This window comes from Colius striatus, chromosome 21, assembly GCF_028858725.1.
Source record: "Colius striatus isolate bColStr4 chromosome 21, bColStr4.1.hap1, whole genome shotgun sequence".
Lineage (NCBI taxonomy): Eukaryota > Metazoa > Chordata > Aves > Coliiformes > Coliidae > Colius > Colius striatus.
In genome coordinates, this window is record NC_084779.1 from 3,868,503 (window position 1) to 3,884,961 (window position 16,459).

A 16,459-nucleotide genomic window follows, 5' to 3' on the forward strand; every position below is an offset into this window, starting at 1 on the left:
CATTTGTTATGCATCTTAGCACTAAGGAAACCTGACTTTCCATCTCACTGCTGGCTAGGGCTTTGCACAATGGGGTGTGACATCAGGGTTATGTCATCTGTGAGGTTCTTGCCTCCGGATTAGACTGATAAGTACAAGATGAAGTCTCCTAAGACAGACCTAAACTGCCAAGATGATCACTCCTTTAATGTTCATGTGCTTTTAAAATGACAGCCATAATGTTTTCCCAAGGAAATTGTTTAGATGTAAGAGTAAACAGAACAGTGTTGGGGTCCCTTCCTTAACTGGCCCTCGGGCAGCTCAAAGGACAGAATCAATATTGAAGTTGTTGATATATATTACACAGATTAGAGCAAACTTAGAAGGAGAGAGGAAAAAACTAAACATTGTCAAGCTGTGGAAACAAAATCAGTTGCTTTTCATCTGGTTTTTCTTTTGGTGCTTCCTCTTGGAGCAGCTCTGCACAGGCTGCATTCTTATCTTCTGAATCTGAGATACTTGATGGAGGAGGAGTTTTTCCCTTGGGTTCCCACAGTTCTCTGTGATTACATAAAATCTGAACACTGGAGAGGGAAAAGCTTGTATTAGGAGGTCAGCACTGATGATGCAGCACTGTCCTCAGACATTTCTCTCTGAAGGCTTTAAATCCCTAGTAAGAAATCACTTCTATGCTTTACAAAATGGAATGCAACTGGATTTTAAAAGGTTGCTTTGTTATGATAGGAATTTTTGAACTGATTAACAATACAGGGCTGTGGTTGCACTGACAGAGACTTACCTCCTGCTCTCACAATGGAACAGTGTGTTAATGATGGAAAATAGAAGACACACTAACTTAAATAATAGCCATCTTGTAGCATACCTGATACATGCCCCTCTGAAGAAAGAAACATGTCACATGAAATCCGTAGTGTGCACAGCCTCTGGCAAGCTTAATACATGACACAGAAGACTTCTGCTGCTGTCTTTTTCCCCTCCTCCCCATATTTGAATCCTAGCTGGCAGAGTCTGAAATGTGTCAGACTGTCAGTGGATGAAGCAGTGGGCTGTCTCTGCAGAGCAGGCTGGTGGAAGGGATGGGTATGGTTGAAGGATTTGTAAGCAGTTGGGGCTTCCTGGTGGTTAATGAACCGGTTACTCCTTTGGACATGTTACAAAGTGACCTATTGTCTTGCTTATTAGGTGGTTAATCGAACTGTTTCCAGGTGACTTCTCAAAAGGGATTTGGTCATTAGTTTCCATCTGCTGAGGCATTTGGATGGTAAGGAAAATGTAAGCAGTATGGGTTTTTTAAAAACCAAATGATGGAAGGTACTGGAAAGCACAAAATGAGAGATCCTGGGAGATTTGTAACCTTCAGGATCCTATTGTTTGGGTACTATTTTCCTTCTTTGCAGGGTTCTTGTGCTTCACAGCTCTGCTTTGCAGCTTGAGTCATCCCACCCTGGTCCAGATGTGTGCTTTTAAGCAGGGCTGGCATTGAAGTGACACATACCTAACTGGATTGGTATGTTTGCTTGAGGGATTTTTACACCTGTGTAGCTGGAAAGAATTTCTGTCAAATACCTGCCCAGAGTCCATGAGCAAACTTTGGGCTGTATTCACAAAGTGTGGTGAGAAACAGCTGGTCTAGATACACAAACATTTTACTTTCCTCATTTTAAGTATTTAGGTAACATTCTGCAAGTGTTACTCAGTTGCACTCCTGGGACAGAAGGGGAGAGAGAGGAACTGTAAATCATCTGCACTCATGCCAGTGGGAGAAGTGTTACATCCTGCTTAGTTCCTGGTACCAACCTGTCCTTGTCAGTGAAGAACAGGCTCCTGAGCATTATTATTGGGAAACTGAATGGAGGACACAGGCAACAGAATTATTTACTGACAGTTCTGATCTCTTGATGCTGTCCTGAAGACTTCCCCCCCCTCCCCACTGCTCACCTGAGCTATGAGACTGCAGGTGATATGAATGAACACCCTAGCAGTGGTTTGGGTTTGGTGAAGTGTGGGTTGCTGAGATTGGCCATTTCCTTCATATTTCTGTTGCTCTTTATGTATTGGTTTGACTTGACAGGGGGCAGGCACAGGGGAAGGGCTTAGTGAAGATCATGCCAAGTCACTTGCCATTACAGCCATCTGTTTTAATAACAGTTGAAACCTCTGCTTCCTCACCTAGCCTTTGTTTTTGGGTTGCTGCTAGACACTAGCTTCTCAGATTTTCACTTTAGCCATTGTCACTCTTGTAAAAACATTTGTAGCTGAAAACTCAATGTTTTCCTTTGGGGTAAGGTTTTTAAATGGCAGGTTTCTTGGAAGTCTTGTTATAAGTAGATGGAGACGTTCCTCTTTCTGTGCTGAACTTCTGTAGCTGGAAGAAATAGCTATGCAACCTTAGGGGGGGAAGGAAAAGACATTTTGCTGCTTTAAATGAGCCAATTTGAAACTATTCATCTCTTTTGAAGGTTTGCATAGCCAGTCTGAGGTTCCAGGTATTGGTACTTTGGCATCAGGGTTTTGTGGCTTAGGGCTGTGAGAGCCATAAACCAGAGGCACTGGGTGGGTTTTTGTCTCTGGCTCTCAGTTACTGGAAAATACACAAGTGTTTTTATGGATGAGTGATTTGGTTCTGAAGTGTAATTGAAAGTCATAGCTTGTTTTTATTGCTGTGTGGTGGAAACTCATTTCTCAGTATAGGGTCCAGCATTCATTTGCAAGGCTTGTGAGAAGCAGAATGCTATTAGGAAAGTTGTGGTGCTTTTTCTGGTCTATCCTTCAGTCCTAAAACAAAGTGATTAATCTGTCCTCCTTTCTTAAGGCCTGTGCTGGGATTTCCTCCCCTATCACATCCTTCTTCAAGTTATGGCTTTGTTCTGGCCACAGTCTCCCTATTTCATGGATATGAGTTCCTTAAGTTTCCATCCTGTGTCTCCACCCGCTTAAACTTCAAACACTTCATAAAGCTTTGGATCACTCTTAGCTTAAATATTTTCTTTTATTCTTGTGTTCATAAAGTAGGTCAGACTTAAGTGTGACATTTTTTGTGTAAAACAGCTTTTTCCAGGACTCCTGTGGTTGATGAGTAACGAATATAAACTTCAGTGTTTGATCATGACATTAAAACTAGAATTGGCTTTGAGTGGAACGCTCTTCTGAATTTGGTAAAGAGAAGGAATGATGACACTGGGCCTTTTGCCTTTTAGTCACCTTCCTGGGCAACTTTAATGCAAAGGGATTTCATGCTTTCATGCAGATGGAAGAACACTGTCTGTCCTTGGAGAGGACAGGGGTGTCTTGTGGCAGTGTTTTGGTAAAGGGACATGACAACCACGAGATGGTTTTCCATCGTTTCACAACAAACTTCTGTCTGTAGGTGACCCCAGAGTGCATCGTGGCCTTAAGGACAAGAGGAGCAATTGCTTTGCTTTCAATTCCTGTCCCTTGATAATGGTTTATGCTGCAGGGAGGCTTCTGAGATATCCAATAGGAATTGGGAGTTTTCCTCCTACTTCAGACCTCTTGTGCATCTCAGAAGCAGCATCTGCTTGTTGGGTGCTTTGGGAGAGGACTCAAGTTTCTAAAGAAGGCAGATCTTTGCCAAGGCTGTTGTGCAGGGGGGTAAGCACAGAGCAGCAGTATCCAGAACAAATGAGCAAAGAAAATGAGGATTGATCCAGGACTTATGTACTGCTTTTAAAGTGTTTTGCTGCATATAACTGATGGACCTGAGCATTGCCTATCCATTTCTTTAACAGAGAATATATCAGCTTATGCCTTCCAGGAACTCTTTCCAAGCTGGTTACTTCTCCTGCTTGGATTTTAATAAGTGCTGCTTTTTAATCTGTGGTGAAGGGGTTTCTTGGAGGCAGTCCAGCCTTCTTGCAGCAAATCCAAGTCCATGAATGTCAATTTAAATTCCTACCAATCTGTCTGTCATCTGGGTTTCTATTATGTAGCAGCCCATGAACCTGTAGCACTGCTTTACTTCTCTTGAAGAAAACAAGTTTCAAGGAATATTCCCCTCTCCAAACACGACTTTCCTGGCTTTAGATGGCCTTCAGAAATCCCACTTGGGTGCATTTTGGTTGCTGTGTGAGGAAAGATGAAATCTGATGTAGTGATCAGTGATACATGTTTTCTCCCCATGAAAGAGGAGTCAATTTCTGGAGTGATTATATATTGCTGAAGCAAAGGGGAGCCTTTTGGCCAATACATACCCCGGTCTGCCTTGAATTCCTAACAGTTCAATCACTGGCATTGTTGTCTGAGTCTGAAGATACTGGATCTGGCTATGGCAAAGCCACTTTATTGAAATAGCATGTTGGTATTTAAAACAATATTAATCCCCTATTTGATTCATTAAGCAGACAAAGGCGAGTTAAAGCGTTTCCATGTGTGCGCTGTTAGTTCTGGCGGGACGTTCTTCACGTGGTTTTATGTGGTTTCAGACAACATTTTAGCACATTCTTAAAATACCCACAAAAGCCTTTATGTAAAATCTCATAAAGGTGAACCACATAAAAATGATTTTTGTTTTCCTGTTTCATGGCATTAGGATCAAAGTACAGTAGGTAAGAATAAACCTCCCAAAACCTTGTTTCAGTCCCCTCTCTTAATTAACGTTTCGTGCTCGTAGCAAGCCCATAAAGTGGGTAATGGGGAAGCTGTCTGTACACACTGTATCTCAGTGGCTGCCAGTTCATTTGGAGTGAATTCACTTATTCTATAGATCAATTTTTCTAAGCAAACTTTGCAAATGAGCACTAGCTTCTGCTCTCTGGCCTTTGGTTCATGCCGTCCTCGATTCAATCAGAGCTGAGGTTTGCTGCGAGGCCGAAATTCCCACTAACTGCATTAACCAAAACCCATTTGTGGATTCCCCAGGGGATGTGAAAAAAGGTGTTTGTTGGTTTGTTAGGTTTAAATTGTCTGCTGGAAGCCTGGCTGTAGAGTGCCTGTGGAGCAAAGGGCTTTCCTTTTTTAACAGTAGATTCTCAGCGGCTCAACAAATGTTACAGGACAGTGCTGTGGATGTTGGGTACTTCATTGCCAAGACTGAGCTTGGTGATGAGTAGCAGTGGCTACCCATTGAAAATAAAATGGTCTGCTGAGTTAATATGAAATCATAAACCCCTCCTGGGGTCAGCTTGGTTTTGATACAGACTTGGATGCATGCAATTAAAAAGAAGTGGGGCTCTTTTGATGATTCTTGATAAGTCCAGTATCTTAGCTCTGCAAGCACAGAGAATATGTTATTAACCTGTGTTATTTGCATTAACTTCCCAAGAGCTTTCCTCCTGACTTGAAGAAAGGATGGATGAGTGATCTTGAATCTACAACACTTCAAGTCCAAAATGCACAGTAAATCAAACCTTAAGTGCCGTTAACAACTGTTAGGCTTGTGTTCAGAAAGGAGGAGAGCATGAAGGTGGGAGGATTCAACAAGTTTTTCATGTTGATGATGACTGATACCTTCCTTTCTTGCAAAAGAGGAGAAACATGCAGTCACTTGCAGATGTATGTGATCATTTCATGACAGTAAGAGGCAGGAAGGGTTTGATCTGTGTGACTCTCTCAGCTTAGCTGCTGGGAACTGTCAATCATAGCAGCTCTTCATGCCTTTGGATGATGAGTTTTTGCTCTCCTCCAAACAATGAATTCTCAGGTGTTTTGTCTGCTTTATGTATGTACTTGCAGAAGAGCCATAAGTGCTCAGAAGAGAGCAGAAATGTCTGACTTGCCATTAATCTGCTGGTTCAGCTGAAGTTGTTGCTTCTCCTTTCTTTAGTTCTTTGCAGGAGATGGTGATTCTGCACAACATGAGTTCACTGCTGAGGTTGGAAAGCCCATGAAAGAGTATTCCCTTCTGCTCCATTCTCCTTATGGCTCTTTGGGGATTTGGGAATGGATGCAGTTGGCAAAATGCTCTGGGTTGTAGTTTCAGTTTTCTAGAAACTGAAATTGGAACAGAAGAGGTTCCAAAGCAACACAAGGAAGAACTTGTTCCCTGTTGAGGTGAGGGAGCCCTGGCAGGGGCTGCCCAGATGGGCTGTGGAGGCTCCTTCTCTGGAGACTTTCCACCCCAGCTGGATGAGTCCCTGTGTGCCCTGCTCTAGGTGGTGCTGCTCTGGCAGGGGGCTGCACTGGATGAGCTTTGCAGGTCCCTTCCAACACTTCAGATTCTGTGATTCCTACAGCATCAGGCTCTTTACCTTGACTTTTAAGTGTATCAAGAGTGTACTTTTTGCTACTAGAAACCTGAGAATTAGGTCATCTAGCCTACTCTCTGTTGTATATCATCTCTGAAGCTGCAATAACAGGTAAACCTCAACAGCATGCATTCATTTCTAAGAGCCCTGGTTTCGGTTCAACTCTATTTGCAATAAATCAGCTTCACGCCAACTTTTGAAACAGCAGCATAAAGCTACTTACTTGCTCCCTTTTGTCTTAATTAGTGGACTTTGTAAAGAACTTCCAGACTTTAGTGAGAGAAAAGAGGGGAAAAAACCCCCCAAACTGTAAAATAAAGCCTTGCTCTCAGGCTACTTTGTAGCTTGTGCTTTTACCAGCTGCTGTAGTTAATTGGAATCAGAGGAATTGTTTGCTCAAGTACTGTAGAAATCTGTAGCTGGCTCTACTTCTCACTAGGCTTTTATTCTCCTTTAGAGAAATGTGCAGTGTTTTGTAATTAAAGTCTCTGTATTATAAATTGATGTAAACTGCCGTGTTTCTAGGTTTGTAACTGGTGACAGTTTGCCATCTTAAAGGAAAACAACTGTCTACTTGGAAATAGAGATGGTGCTTATTTAAGTTGATAGCTGACTCTGGCTTGGATCCTGCTTCTTTTTAACATGCCTATTGGATTGCATCCTGCAGGTATTTTGAAGGTGGAGTCTCCTCTGTCTACCTCTGGGATCTGGATCATGGTTTTGCCGGAGTGATCCTCATTAAGAAAGCTGGAGATGGATCAAAGAAGATTAAGGGATGCTGGGATTCAATCCACGTGGTGGAGGTTCAGGTACAGCCTCTGGGGGCAGCTGATACACCCAAGTGAAAACAAACCCCAGTTAATTCCAGACAATTAACGAGCACAGGTGTTCCACTGAACAATGCAATATTGTGTTAGGGGCTGTAAACTCCTTTCCCCTGTTAATTTTTGGGAATTCCCTGCAGCAATTTGGATAGAGATAAGTCAGGGCTGTAATCAAAAAGAATCCCAGAAGAATTGAAAGTATTTTCCTTTCTGTGCATGTGATACTGAGTTGGGTTTTTTTAACATAAAGGTCTACAGATAAGTATCACTAATTAGGTAATAAAAACAAGGTAATAGGAAGTGAAATTGCTCTAACCACGTTTGCTCTGGAAAATGAGGGGAATGTGCACACTTACAATTGCTTTTAAGGAACAGACTGTGCTACATGAGCAGAGTGTTACATACCTGTCCTGTTGCTTGTGGGGTCTTCCAAGCCCAGCTGTCATTTAGTTCTTGAAGGGATTTTAACCTTTTGCCTCTATCCCCCTTTTTTTTGTTGTTGTTGTTCTCCTTCCACCTCTAGGAGAAATCCAGTGGTCGTACTGCTCATTACAAGCTGACCTCCACAGTGATGCTGTGGCTGCAGACTAATAAAACTGGTTCTGGAACCATGAATCTTGGAGGGAGCCTTACCAGACAGGTATGTTTGTCCATTGGCAGGAGTGTACCCTGCAGACCCAAGGCATACCTTTCCTTATTTATATACCCAGTAGCCCCAGTCAGGCACAAAAAAAGTTGCTTTTGTGAGGTGTTGTATAAACATCTCTTCTCCTGCTGTGTATTGCAGCCCAGTGAAACAGTTAATGCATAAGTGTGTAATTACCAGCAAGCCCCTTGAACTTTGCTTCGTGGCAGTAGAGCTTTCAATTGAAAATACAAAGCATGCAGTAGGAGTTCAGACTTGCTTTTAGTTTGTCTTTTGGTGTTGCTAAGTTTTTATGCTTCCATATGAGTGACCCAGATGATATTTCTATTGGTAACATTTCCCCCTTTTACAGGAAGATTCCACCAGGATTATTAAAACACAAGATGACCTTGTTTTATGTCTCTCTCTTAAAAGTCAACTAGACCACTGTGAATGAACTTGTATTTTACACTGACTATAGGATATCTTTTTGTATCCTTCCTTAGTGTTTTCTTCCTGCAGTACCAGGACTCTTCAATCTCTTTAAAAGAATCTAAGCAGTCAGGGATTTTGTGCCAGTTTTAATTACTTTGATTTCCTCTTGAGAGCACCATTTTTAGCAAGGGAAGTGCCAGGCTGATGACTGCTCAGGCAGTGTTGTTGTCTTAATCTCTGACAGGCAGGATCTGCTGGTCTTGGCTTCACTGGGTGAACGTGCTTCTGCCCCAGCCACCTGCCACAGGTTGCTGTCTCCTATCTTCATGCTGCTGGTGAATTGTGATTGCTTAAGATCTGGACTGTGGAAATCAGTGACTCTGGAGGACAGGAGGCACATTGTATGGTCATGAGTGACTAGAGAGATTTGGTAGTAGCTAAAGCTCCTTTCTGAGACTTCCCAGGGCAGACTGTTGCTTTTGATACAGAGGACAATGCAGACTCTGTTAAACACTTCATGGTTTTGTACAGGTTTGAGCCAGGTGAAGGAAAGAGGGATCTGTGATTGCACAGAGGAACTGAAATTGTGTTAGTACTGCAGTCACACAAGCTTGGCCTTGACTTAGGTGATTTTTCTTTCCATGTTGTTGATTTACAGAAGGAGCTGATGGAAAAGCAAGGTGGGGGGGGATGAAAAGGCATCTGGAGACAGTTTTGAGCATTGCTTACTCTTTTACAGTGTTTGCAGTAATTACACTCGAGTTATGGTGACCCTGACAAATATTTAATCACAGGCCTTCCTAAGGCTTTAAATCATAGCTGTGAAGTGGAGGCCAAGGGCTTGACTCTGGCCATGGCCTTATGGTGTGTGAGAGCTGTGCCAAGGAAAACAGGAGCCTGTTGAGAATGGGTGTCCTCAGTACACCTTGGCCTGAACTGCTAGGCCTTGTTTAGTTTGACTTTCACTCTCTAAGCTGTAGTGGGGAGATTCATGCTTCTGTCATCATTTTAACAGCAGATCATTTAATTCATATGTGATGCATTAAAGCAGGGGCCTGCTTCCAATGTAAGTAACCATAAAAAAGCCACTGGGGTAATGATGCTCTGCTTCTGCACAAACAATGGAAACTCGAGTTTCAGAGGTTAGCTTTGGGCCTGAGTGTTTCTATGTGCAGATGCCATAGCAGGCTTTAATGGGCCAGGCTTCAGCAGAACCCATGGCAGGAAACTACAGCCTTCATGCTACCCTGAGGTGTACTATGTGAGGAGGAGCTCTTTGTTCTGAGCTGCTTCTTTAGCTGTAGCTGGACTAAACTCCTGAGTGCAAAGCATTTACTTTGCTATAAATCCAGTTTACCCCATCAGCTAAGGACAGCAGGTTTCATTTCTACTCTTTGGTAGGCTTTTTGTAGTCTGCAGCAAGCTTAGGCACCTGAAGTAGATTGTAGTTGTCTCTTGGATAGTATGTTACAGCTTTACCTTGATGGTATCAGGAAACTGGTGTCCTAACCATCATTTTAAATCATTTTGGCCATGGTAAACTGCCTGTGGTTTTGGTCAACTCAACATTTAAGCTCTTTAACCACCTTTGATCCTAAAATGTGAATAGCAGATGTCCTGAGCCTCAGTGGAAGCTTTTGAAGTGTTCACGAGCTTTGTAATATCCTGGCTTATAAAGTGATGGCCGAGAGCCTTTCGATGCTTTGAAAGGAAAGTCTGTTGAGAGCCATTACTTTGAAACCAGTTTTGCCTCTTAGCTGCAAGTCAGGTATTTTTCAAGTGATGAGTGGAATGATTAACTTTGGTGAGCAGGAGCAAAGGAACAGCTCATGCAATGCCTCCTAATTCACTGCCTCTGGCAGCGACGAAGAGCTGGGCATAGCAATGCTGTGGGGAGCATTTGCAGCCTGGTATGGAAACACTTGCTCAGTAATTCCCCTTCCTGATGTCTGCAGATTACACTTGGTGTAAGTAATCAAGCAATCCTATTTGTTCTTCTGTGAATGGACAACATGGGGAGCTGAGCTTGGATCTGGAAGTAAGAGCTGCTGTGCTGTCGTTTCCCACTGCTGAAATGTTGTTGCCCTGCACTGGACAGAAACAGGGGGAGGGGGGTTGTACCTGTGTCAAAACTACTTGGAAAAACACATCTTTGTTTCTGGAATGTCCCCAGGTTACTACAAGGCTCCCACTTTGGCTGTTCCTAAATGTCACCCTGAATTTCTAAGAATGTTTTGTTTTACATGTGGCTTGGGATTATCTGATAGGATGTTCTAGGCAGATGCTGCTTAGAAGCTGTGCCCCAAGCCTGTGTCTGCTGTCATGTCACACAGTGAGAGCTGATGTCTGTCCTTCAGTTTATTGAACTACTTTTTAATGGTCTTCCCAGTGCAGTTGTTCATGTGCTGCAGTAGTTGTCATCTCTGGAAAGTAACTGTGCAAGCATTTTGGATTTCTAAGTGGACTGGTTAAGGCAAGAGAGGGAGATGTGGTACCTGGAGGACCCGGCCTGTTTTGAGAAGCAGAAATCCTCCTTTGTGTAGCTTTGATTTACTTGACTTGGTGGTTCCCAAAATGAGAACTTCAGGCTTTATCAGTTCAGTGATGGAAGCTTCTTTTAAAGGGTTGGAGTTACAGACCAGTTGAAATAAAATGCCAAGTGATGTGCTCTGAATGGAATTTTGGATTTTGGTTGTGTTTAAATGTAGGATTTCAGATTCTATCCTGATGCAAGAGAAGTGTGTGTGTATGTGTGTGTATGTACACTCACAGGTGTAGAACACAGACCCATACACTTTGTGATATGTATTTCTTCACATGATTTATGTGTATGCACAGTTGATTTATATAGGTGCATGTTTCAGCTTTCACTTGAGAAGATGAGAGAAATTCTCAGCTCCTTGTGTGTGGGATCCATAGATCACAACTTTGGTCTGAAAACTTAGGGAGAACCAAAGCTCAAGTGATACCTTTACATTAGAGACTCATTAGATGATGGTTGAAGCAGTTCTTCTGTATGGAAGAACACTTGCCTTGGAGGTTTTGTTCCAGTCTTCAGCAATGTCTGTTGTTCTGCATCAGTACTGACAGTGTGTAGCCATCTCTGTTTTGACTCAAGGATATTACAGAACTTCTTGGTGAAACTGGAAGGAGATGGATGAGGTTTTTATTTCTGTTGCTGTTGCCCTCCCCCAAGAGGCATGCAATGTCAGATAGAGAACTCCTATTTTTACAGTTGCCTAAACAAGTGTGCTCTTCCAGACAATCTGTTCTGGAGAGGAGCCTGGATACAACCCAAGAGGGCTGCTGAAGCTTTGATGAGGAGTCTCAGATTGAAGTGCTGCACATCTGAGAGGAAAGGACAAGCTACCTTCCATTTACAATCAAGGGAGCAAGGCTTGCAGGGAACTAAAAAATGCCAGCAGCTTTTCGATTGCCTTGCACATTCTACAGTGACTGCAGGTAACTCCCACCTCACTCCTGATTCAAGCCAGATGCTTGGCAGATGGTTTTCCTCCCTGACAGACATTAGGGTCCAGTCCTCTTTGTGTACATTGGAATGACTTGTGTCATTTGTCAGGGTGCTCTGTTGCTTTGGCTGAATTTGGAGGTTTCATTAGACTGCACTTTTATTTAAGGTAGGGGCAGCTGTGTGATCCTGTTTCACTTTATGCAAAGTAGATGTAGCCTTTCTGGCAAACCATCAGAACTGCACTTTGTGGGACAGATTTCTGGAGCCCCTTCTTTTAAAAGCAGAACTAACAGGTGCCTTTCTGAGGTCTCATTGCATGCAAAGAACTTGTGTGTGTGTTTCCTAAGCCAAGGATGAATGTTGTGAGAAAGTGCAAGTTTGCTGAGAAAGAAGTTGGCTCAAAACCTGGAGTTTATTTACCCACAGAGGTGTGGGAAGGGGAGAATATGGAGTTGTAGAGGAAGTGAGGCCTGGGATTTCAGCTTAAAGCAGCACAGATGTGTGCTTATTTTCCTACTTATGGCACTCTCTAGTGAAGGTGGAATGTTTTGCAGAGCTGGATGAAGGCTGGTCTGTTGCAGATGGAGTGTTCCCTGTGCTCACAGGAAGATGTGCCCAGTGATATATTGGCTACCCAATGAAACAGCAGCAGAGGTGTTCTGCCATTTGCCATAACAGATGAATCCTCTGAGGCTTGTGCTCTGCAATTAGGAGAATGACACATTTTCATCGAGTTGAGCTTTCATGTAGAGGCCCATCCCACCAACTCCCAGATGTTGTAGCACTGAGGAAGGTGTTGGGGACTGATTTTTCCACCAGAGATGGATCTTCAAGTTATAACTATTGTGATCCTTAAGCTCCACCTTAGTAGCTGTCCATTTTCCTGGAGGCACTATCTCTTTAATTGCTAACTGAGTAGTGTTTTGGGGCACAGGGAAGAGCAGAGATGTACTGAGCTGTAATGGTCCAAGAAGTTATTTCTGCTTCATGTGAACATATGGATCTTACAGCAGTTCAGTTGTTTAACAGCTGGTTTGAGCACAAATGGACTAGTGGCATAGCACTAGTGACACAGCATGGGCTACATGGACCATGACAGGGACTATATAATGGGGACTGGTGATATGACATCCCCAGATTTGCTCATGCTTTGGAATGTACAGTTTGGTCAAAGGATATGGAATATCTTTGGTTACACTGCTTGGGGTAAATACACATGAAGGCCATGAAATACAAGGTAAGTTCTTAACTGATTTCTACAAAGCTGCAAGCTCAGAGCTCCCAAACTTCATTTATCTAGTTACAGTTTGAAAAACAAAGGCACTGGGGAGAGAGGCCAAATTTTGCCTCACTGATATCCAAATAATTCCACATATTTTCCACCTGGAGGCTCCAGTCTGCCCACTGCCTGTGGCTTGGGAGCCTTTGGCTCGTGTTGCTCTGTTTTCACACTGCTCCATGGCCAGAGCAGCTGCAGATGTTGTTGTCAGCTCTTCAGAGCAAAGTGGGGGATGAGTTTCCTTCTTATCTTGTATTTTTAGACACCTTTCATGGTGAACCAGAATGTTTATCCAGCTTCAGTTTCTCTCTTTGTACTAACTCTCCCTCCAAATAACGTTTGCAGAAAGCCCAAAGAGCTGCTACATTCCATGCAGGAAACATGCAAAGTGACCAGCCAGCCATTGAGAGCTTAATACACCCAAGAAGAGAGTGAGTTTCCTTCTGAGTCAGACTTGCAGCAGATGGCTGGGGAAACGAGGCAAGGAAGCCAAGCAGAGCATCTCTGAACAGGAGGGGAGCGACTGAGCCGTGTAGATTGGACTTGGCTCATCCTGGAACCTTTTGGCTGAGCTCAATGGCAGATGGGGAGTGACAGTGGGAAGATGAGCTGCTTGTTAACATCAACTTAGAGAATGGAATTTCCCTTCAAAGCAGATGAAAGTGTTTGGCTTTAGGCAGCTCTAGGCTTTGTGCTTCGGTCCGTGTGTGAGAGCCACCGCGAGGAACCTTCAAAACCCCCAACAGCTCTGCTGTTTGTGTAACATGGCTGCTTACTGCTCTCAACTCCATTGAAACAGCCTCTTGTAACATCTGGGCTTCTCTAGCACATAGAAATGTTTTCCTTCTGGCAGCAGCTTTTATGGAGATGTAATAATAGCTCTTTTCCAACAAAAAGCCCCAAAAAGGAAACGATTCTGTTTTCAGATCCCGCCGCTTCCCGACGTGCTCTGTCTGTCCAGGTGTGGAGGAGCTGTGGGAGTAAATGACCCACTGCCAGCTCCCTGACAGCCCCAGATTTGCTCCATTTGCTGATAGCTCACAACCTCACTGTAACATGTGGATGTGTATTTGTGTAGGGGAGATTTATACCCTCCCTGTACCGCAACTGGCCCCGTTCTGCAGGCAGCGTCTCCCTTACGTGTAAACAATCTGCCTGCAATCTGAAGGCAAGAAGTTAAACATCCTCCTTCTCTTTTCTCCCCCTCTTCTAGGTTATCTTTTGCCTTCAGGGTTCCAACTAAATTACATGCTTCCCCAAGCCTGTTAGAGACTTGGCTTATTAGGAGAAACCTGTAGCTGGCCCAGATTTTTAAGCTCTACCCCGAGGCAGGGATATGAACAGATGGATAAGAGAATTCAGTGGGATTAGTAAAACCCTTTGAAGACTGTTCTTCCCACTACATTTTTCTCCTGGTTTTGTTTTCATGCCATCTCAGCACATTGTTGTATCAGTTGAGGTGCCTGGGACTGATGTTCATTGTTGAACAGCTTGTCTGTGTCCAGCCAGAATCTCCCATCATGAGAACTTGGGAAGATGGGTTTTTTTTCCCCAGCACAGCTCATGGATGGTCAGCCACAGCCTCTGCATGGACATTACATGAGGCAAAGTCAGGTGAAATGAAGCAAGTATTGCATTGTGCAGTACCAGCTCCCAGCTTTTCATCTTGGTGATGAAACAAATCTCACCTAGTTCAGGTACCTGTTTCCTGTTGTGATGCCACAGAGTGTGGTATCAGTGTATACTGTCATTGACCCAGTCTCTGCATTTGTACTGCAAAAGGCTGTCTGCTTCTTTCCCTGCATGCTTACAGCTTTCTTCTTCCTTCCCCCTAAGAGGCAAACATTGGTTCAGCTTTTTGGTCTACAAAGAAAAAAGAACTATGAGCTGTTAATTTCTCTTTCCCTGTTCTTGCAGTAGTTGAAATCATCACCAGTCTCGCAGGTAGCTCTGGGGTTTGTGTTCTTTGCACTTTCCCTCTCTTCTGGAAGGGAAATGATGCCCAAGGTGTCTCAGGAGAGTCCTGAGAATGAAGAATGTGCCCCAGGTGTGGCTGGGAGTAGCATTTCAGATGAAGATGAAAGAAGCAGCTGCATTTGAAGGGATAAGCTCACAGCTGCTGAACTGACAGCCCCATCCTTGTGTGCATCTCCTCAACAGCAGCTGTGCTGTGCTGCTGGTTGTGTTACCTGTTCACTCTCATAGATCTCCTCCAGCCCCTTAGCAGGCAGGGACTGACAATTTTCTAGGGCCTGTCTACACAGGGACCTACAGCAGGGTTTGGGTCTGATGCTCTGTTTTTGTTACACTGCTTTCCTGTTACCCTTTCCTGTCAGCCTTTCCTCCTGGGAACTGCTCTGGATGTTACTCATCTGTTTGCAGACTGAAAGAACAGTTACTCCAGGATTTTGTGATCCACTTCTTCCATCCCTTCTCTTGATAAGGAAAGCTGCCATACAGCTGCCATCAGGTTTCTGTGTTACCAATGGACCTCTGCCTTTCCTTTCTAGATGGAGAAAGATGAGACTGTGAGTGACTCCTCTCCACACATAGCCAATATTGGACGCTTGGTAGAGGTAAGTGCTGTGAAGCCACTGCAGCTTGAGCCTGTGCCAAGTTCTCTTCCCCTCTTAGGTCTCATGTCTAAGAATTTTGCTGTCCACCTTTTGTCTTTACAAGCAGGTTCCTTAGATTGTGTTGAGCCTGATGGTGCTGATGTTGCTCAGTGTTTGATGGCTCAGTACTCCTCTCAGCATTGTCTTCCAGCAGTTTGTACACACCAAAGCTTCACTCTTGCACTGTCTGCTCCTCATTACAGCAATCAGCTTTCTGTAAAATAAGAGGCCCTTTCCTCAGAAGTAGTTAACACTTTGCTGCCCCCATTCCTGCCCCCACACCACTGGAGTCACTCCTGGGCAGAATTCTTTCGAGTCAGGTTGTGTTACACAGACTGTCCCTTTATCTGAGACTTGAGTGTGTATCAAGTGCTAATTAAAGCCACTGGAATGAGCTTTACTGTTTGATTTGTATGGTAGCTGCCAGTCATGTCAGCTCAGGTGATGAGTGGAGGATGTGATTGTGTTAGCTGCTCAGAAGAGCTTTGGTTCAGCACTAGTTTACTGTTTCATTGCACTGTCCTGTACCAAAGTGTTTGATTTCCTTGATCTTCATAGCCACTCTGGCAAGAGAGGAGGCAATTCTCAACTGAAATTGAACTCTAATGCATCTTTTGAAGGAGGTGGGAAATGGGAGGCAGGTCACTTGGTTTTTTTGATCCCTTTTCTAAGTTTTTGGCTGGAGTGAAAGCCACCTGATAAAAAATACCCTGCTTATTTACCAGACCTTTCTCAGAGCTTTTTGCTGCTTGGTTTTAATTCAAGCCACCAGCTCAAATTCAGAGCAACCCATAAGCACAAAACTATTGGCCTGCCATTGATGCTTCAATGACTGAACTTGCCACTTGTAGCCTGTCCAGTGCCAGGAAATTTGAGTGTAAGTTTGGGGTGAGATGCAGTTTCCTTTTCTGCAACTGGCTGCAGGAAAATTGATATCTGGACAGAAAGTGCCCTCTCGTGGTCCAGACCAACATCTCACAGGCAGGAGGAGTTCCTTGGGAGGGCA

The 16,459-nt window shown here is 43.8% G+C and overlaps 1 protein-coding gene across 3 annotated transcripts in view; it reads left to right on the forward strand.

Annotated features, from left to right (window-relative positions):
- The window catches only part of CAPZB (capping actin protein of muscle Z-line subunit beta), a 60,800-nt gene that overhangs the window by 40,670 nt on the left and 3,671 nt on the right, over positions 1-16,459 (forward strand). For all 3 annotated transcript variants that reach the window (XM_062013196.1, XM_062013195.1, XM_062013194.1), the window contains 3 exons: positions 6,871-7,012; positions 7,551-7,667; positions 15,349-15,414. In XM_062013196.1, the coding sequence (XP_061869180.1) occupies positions 6,871-7,012; positions 7,551-7,667; positions 15,349-15,414 (325 nt within the window). The remainder of the gene's footprint in view (positions 1-6,870; positions 7,013-7,550; positions 7,668-15,348; positions 15,415-16,459) is intronic.